The 6,429-nt window shown below is 37.0% G+C and overlaps 1 protein-coding gene across 1 annotated transcript in view; it reads right to left on the bottom strand.

The window, feature by feature from the left end:
• Positions 1-1,226: 1,226 nt before the first annotated feature.
• Positions 1,227-6,429, bottom strand: part of LOC116177896 (protein sister of odd and bowel-like) — a 19,570-nt gene continuing 14,367 nt past the window's right edge. The window contains exon 2 of the mRNA XM_031497062.1: positions 1,227-1,684. Coding sequence (XP_031352922.1) covers positions 1,321-1,684 — 364 coding nt within the window. The 3' untranslated portion in view covers positions 1,227-1,320. The remainder of the gene's footprint in view (positions 1,685-6,429) is intronic.

Raw genomic sequence — 6,429 nt, 5'->3', positions numbered from 1 at the left:
AAAATACATTCATTCTGTTTCCCATAGGGTGCGTTCTCCCTGGGACACACGCTACATAAAAATTTTGCAAAAAAACAATGAACTAGAGTTGGCCCAACGTAAAGACAGTATTCAAAAAAATATTGATTTGTAATTTTTTATTAACATTAAGGAGAGATTTTGGTTTAAATAACAAATAAAACCAAACACTTCTTACCTACCTGCCAAATTCCTCATTTTCGCAACGTTTCTAAGTGGTCAAACCTGTACCCATCGCGTCTTGATTTTCAGATAACACCCGAATTTCTTTGTCTCCCATCGCTTTGATTTGCATGCGGCCGCGCTCTCTCACAAAAAAAAATCGTGACATCTCTCTTAATCATCATCATCGAACAGTTGGCAATCACGAAATTATAACAATCGAAGGTATTAATCAGTTTTCGATTGTTAAAAATATCTCGACGCGTGAAAGTATGAAAAGGGAATTTGGCACCCAAGTGCGTATAACAAGAGACGTCCATTATTTGGCGAGGACCCTTTTTCTTTTCCCGTCTTTTACGGCTATTGATATCAGAGCTATGGTATTGTAAAACTACAAGAGTATCATTGTTACCCGAACATAAAGGAGTCCTTTAATAGCGGCTCTATCAAAAAGATGCCTCGAAATCGCGCATAGTTTCATAATTGAAGCGTAAACGATATTGACAGTTAGGACCTCACAGGCTCTCCTCGATCCCCCTTCTTTTCATTATTGACAGAAAGGTGTCAAATAGAAGCTGCAGGTCGCAGTGGGATGATCCGATTCGGCCATGTTGCGGTTTCAATTGTTTTTCGAGCGTGACATAAGCGACGCGTACGAGATTATAACTCGCTCACACCTGGTGTAGTAGGTATACCCTACTTACGAGGTGTTAAGTGAGCCTGTTAAGAAGGACCTCACACGTGATTTTCTGCCCATTTCGCTTCGGCAAGTAAATAAACAGACACAAAGGCGGAAGGTGTCGAGTTGAATGAAACGTCTTTTATACGTCTAATAAATAATTCCGCCGGTCGTACGAACGGAAAAACATCTAATAAATTACATTTCTATTACAAGTTCAAGTTTATATCTGGCATGCTCACACACTTTGCTTGTCCGAGTCGTAACGATCTCGTGTGGGGGATTTATAGTGGACATCGGGTATAAATTATGTAAATTACCCGCACACCCTGTTATCACCTGTTTGCTCGTTTTTGGAAAGAAAATGGATTGTTCAGTTTTCTTTTATTTTATCTATACACGCATAAGCATAAAATTTACATATCGTCGTATACAGGTCGTACGTATCATATTTACATTCACTATTTCGACGTCGTACTTATAAGAGAATCGATACTAAAGTTTTGATTACCTAAAAGCGGGGACGTCGCCATCACCGATCCGTTACCGGCCGTCCCCAAATTGTGAGTTAAACTATGCCTACGCAAATCACAGTTTCTTCTGAACACCTTTCCGCACGCCGAACAGTTGTACGGTTTGATGTCAGTGTGGGTTAAGAGGTGAGTCTTGAGGTTCGAACGCTGATTGAACGAACGACTGCAGACGGGACACTTGTGTGGCGATTCCTCCATGTGGAGAATCTTGTGAACTGCTAGCGTTCGACTTTGGCAAAATCCCTTTCCACATTCGGCGCACTTGAAGGGCTTCTCCTTACTGTGGATGTACCTGAAACAAACAAATCTTCGTTAATATTCGTTGGTACCGAATGGTCCTACTTGTACCTACTGCTAATGAGTCACGTTGCGATCGAAATTCGGTAAACGTCGAGTCAGCAGGAGTCCTATCTGTTTAGTTTTGTAAAAACCGTATTTAAGTTACTTCGTGATGTAGGTACCCACTGAGTTTAATTATATTTACAACTACTATTTCGATTGCACTTACAATGACGGAGATTTTTAAAAATAAAAATGAGACACCCTGTATGTTGCAGAACCCGTTTGCTGCTTGTTTTGCTACAAGAATGGAATTTTTGTAAACCTAATGTACCTTTTTGTGGTTTAATAATTCGTATATATTTTATTGCATTTTCGAAAATCTACGTTGTTTGATACTACATTTCCCTATATCCAACATCAAAGATTTTCAAGTTCTTCAAGATTTTTCAAAATTTTTTACGTTTGACTGCTTTTCTTTCTCAAAACTACAGTGGCGTCATATCGGGAGATCTAGAAGAGGTAGAATGAGGTGGCGCTCCGTCAAGTTGAAACCACATATAGGGAATGTAATAATTGATCGATGTAGAATTTTTTCACATTTGAAAGTGCAAAAAAATAAACCAGGTTTCATTAAAAAAAAATCAACTTTTTTTAAAACACCCTGTACAAGGGCGATCAAAATTTAAATCATTCGCATATAGCATCATGTCAGTATTGTTGATTTTCTAAGACTTTTTGAAATTCAAATCAACGGAGCCATACGTATAAGGTGCTAAAGAAAAGCGGCGAAACGTCAAAAATTTTGACAAATCTTGAATAACTTGAAAATCTTTGATGTTGGATATATAGAGAAATGTAGTATTAAACGACGTAGATTATCCTGTAGATTTCGAATGCAATAAAATACAGGGTGTTCTTATGTAAAATAAGAAATTTGCTATCCACATCCGGTAAAACCGGAAGTTAAATGATCATGATAGTAATTCCCTTCGATAGATCATAAAAAACTATGTTAGTATGCAAATTTCCAGATTTAAATTATTAATGGGAGTCTAAATACTTTTAGGTAACTGTTAGCGTAAAACAAGCTGTATATTCGCTCGCCTAGATATGGGGGAATGTGACAAAATTGTCAACTTCTGAATGGCCCTATATTTTCTTGAAAAGAGATACAGAAAAATTATCAGAACAGTTTGATTGTGGAATAATCTGTCGTTCTCAGGGGTCAGGTAAAAAAAGTATCGGGCCTAATTTGATTCTTTTAAATGGAACACTGTAAATGTTAATCTAGAAAGATAGCATATTTCATTCTCTTTTCAAAAATATAACACAATAAAATATATTTTACCTTTTTTTAAATTTTATACAATTTTTTCAAATTTTTTAATTTATTCTTATCCCTAGTGTGTTATATTAAAAAAAAACAATTTAACAAAAACAATTTTTAGGTTAAAATATACAGGGTGTTCCATTAAAAAATGATTAGGTCCGATAATTTTTTTACCTGACCCCATATACCTCTTTTGAAAACGGAATTTCGGAAAAGTTCCCGAATTCCCAGGCCATTGGACCTGTAAGGACGAGGTGTATTGTGTAAAGTACCAAAACGCGATAGATTTAATAAAATATGAAATTTTCTTTTCAAAAAAAAAAAGGTAGACAATGCTGGGCAGGGGTGTGCCGAACTCACCTTCGGCTCGCTCGGCAATTTTCGGCGAGCGTAGTGTACTAAATTCGAGAAAGTCAAGGACATCAGGGCTACAAAGACAAGGTGCTTTGTGTAGTCATGCCGAGCGAACCGAAAGCCAGTTCGGCATAAAGTGTTTCGACCAAAAGCGACAGACATATCTCTAGATTTTAATAAACGATGACATTTTGGGAAAGTTCTCGAATTAGAAGAATTCAGAATTTTTTCCAAAAAAGAGAAACAATGCTGAGTATAGTAGGGGCTGTAGCGTAGTGTGCCAATTACAAGGGAGTGGATATTTTCAAATTTTTATTCTACCCGTTTCATGTTTGAGTATATTCTTTTTTGATAACAATTACGGAGGTACTTAAAATTGGGACACCCTGTACCTAGCTGTAGTTTTTTAACTAGTTTTAACTGGTAAGCATGTCCCCTATACCGTTCGTAATTTTACCACACTTATCGATGTAGTGTTTACGTTTAGAGTAAAATACCTATATCAAGGGAGCAACAATATTGAGCTTCATCAAGTTAGTTCACTCAATTAAAAAAACATGTATAATGAACATTTTTAAATAGTGCTAGTCCTGTGCTGGTACAATTTTAATTTGTGCTGATCTGGGAAATCAGTTTTTCTTGAATTGAAACGGGGGGCCGTCAAATTTGAATCTCAGTCCCCAATTTTTTTAAAGGTACAAATTCCACTATGTTAACGAGTTGTGTTCACTTATGATTGTTGGATTGTGCTGGAAAAATATTCGAAAATACTCAAACGGTACGCGATAGTTTTTGCTTTCTGCACTCAAATCTCGGGGGCGAACTCAACTCCTAGCTCCCACAGATATGGAAGAAGCAATAATGGCAATCAATTATGCTCGATACATATTGGATTGTGCCGTTCAAATAGTCTTACGGTACCTACCACTGATTTTCCAGATCAGCACAATTTAATACAAGACTAGCACTATACTGTAATGGAACGGAATTTGCCCGCTAAAACTCGATTTAAATATTCCCGAACCCGCCCCTGGCGCGACGAAAGAAGTCAAGATTGCTCTTTATTTCGTTTCCGTGGAACATGTGTTTTTTCCTTCTCTGCCCTGCATTCAAATGGGCCATAATTTACAATAAAAGTGTCAAACATACAGCGAAACAAGGAAAGTAATGATCTACATCGACCTAGTCGTCGATATTAACAATTTTCGTCTAGGATTTGCTTAAAAAGGGGAAATAGAGGGAGAGGTATTTGTGCTTTTTTTGAGGGCAGATGTAAAGGTGCTTTAGTGAAATGTAGTCTTAATTTGGTTTTTCGAATAGTTACTGTGACTGTTTCGATTGCAATCACAAAGATAACGTATTCCTTTTTATCTCTACGTCTATTGCATCCATCTAGTAATGATTTAATCGTGTTAGATTACTTGCCAATTTACCGGCATTCCAGTATAGCATGTCCATTGTCATTTATAGCGCATTACAAATACAAATTGCTTTTTTATAATAATTTATACTAGTCATACTTTAAATCAACTGCAAGGTTCCATGTTATTTTCTACGTAAATATGTTAGTTTTCAATTTACATGATCCCTTTGCCCCTAACGCTTGTTTTGCTTGCCAACCCGCAATATGAACTAGTGCTTTATTTATATTTACGTGTTTTTATTTATATTTAGATTCAATATGTTCCCTTAGGGATGATATTCAATACGAGTATGCATAATTAAACGATATAATAAAAATTGGCGATTCGTGGATGGTGCTGTATTTGAAAACGTCGATACTACATTTTAATGTATAATTGAATTTTTTGCAGCAGATCTTCTTTTTTCGCATGAATATGTTACTGTTTATTTACAGAGTGCTTCATCTGCGGGCGTACACTGTTGCGTATTACACTGGGCATTCAGAATTAATTAGTTTATACCAAGGTTTTACCACGACGTGCTTTGTTTTGTTGTAATGTGATACTTAACGTTATGCTCCTACTATTTATTTCAACTGAGTGATTATGATTATTAATATTGAACAGGGTGACTTGTTTCGAATATTGTACTGTGCTATATTTGATATCGATATTTAATCTCGAATTGACGTAGCAGAGGCTGGCTAAAGTTCAGAACTGACATACGCAGAGATATATGTTTTATGTACTGTTTTTTTGTATCTTTGAAAAGAGCCATCTTGTCGATATTACTAATCAATTCGTTTAGTCGATCCTTGACATGTAATGACGGAATATTGGTTATAACTCTCGCCAGGAAAGATTGCCGGGCACAGCACACCTTCTGTCGATTTACAATCTTTGTTTTTATTAAGATGTGAGCGACTTCTGGAATAGGATCGTGCTAATGTTGAACAAAAAGTCTTTTCGTTCAACATTGACACGATACTATCCCGGAAGTCGCTAGCACCTTACGAAAAACAGAGATTGTAGATCGGGATCAAGTGTTCTGTGACCGGCAATCTTTCCTGGCGAGAGTTATATGTGTCAGTCTTTGTTATGCCAATGCAAATATGTCAACTGTCAACACCTACATAAATTCTGTATATTTTGTTTATGATTATGTATGCGTGCGAGTTTGCCGATGGTTGCTCTGTTATTTATGTTATGTCATGATTTGTCTTTTGATCGGTTATTGTCAGTACTCATGGTAGAGAGCCTGGAGTTCGGTAATTTATAACCCGGCATTTTAAGACTAGTGGGTTGGACTGGCCCTAGAGATGTGTGAATGAAAGAGTTGGGGTCCCGCTTAGTCGTACATGAGGGCGCAGGCAAGTCCCGGCCTCACTTGCGCAGGGATCTGCTAAAAGCGTACGGCGTGTTCCCGTTGTGCCCTTCTTTTTTGTATCCACTGGGGTATCCTTCCTGTGTGAATTGCTCTTATGAAAGGCCAACTCCTAGCGTTTTCATACAATGTTGACATGTCATGACCAGAGCAACTAAAGACTACTCGGTGTGGGATTTGGACTGGCCATCCAATATTCAAACCTATTATAGGAATTTATTGTAATGTTTTTAATGATTGTTTTTTGTTATGTGTGTGAAATATTGATTCTTTAGGAATTCCAG

The sequence above is a fragment of the Photinus pyralis genome, unplaced genomic scaffold (genome assembly GCF_008802855.1).
Source record: "Photinus pyralis isolate 1611_PpyrPB1 unplaced genomic scaffold, Ppyr1.3 Ppyr1.4_LG8, whole genome shotgun sequence".
In the NCBI taxonomy this organism is placed as follows: domain Eukaryota; kingdom Metazoa; phylum Arthropoda; class Insecta; order Coleoptera; family Lampyridae; genus Photinus; species Photinus pyralis.
This window is presented reverse-complemented; position numbering and strand designations above follow the sequence as displayed.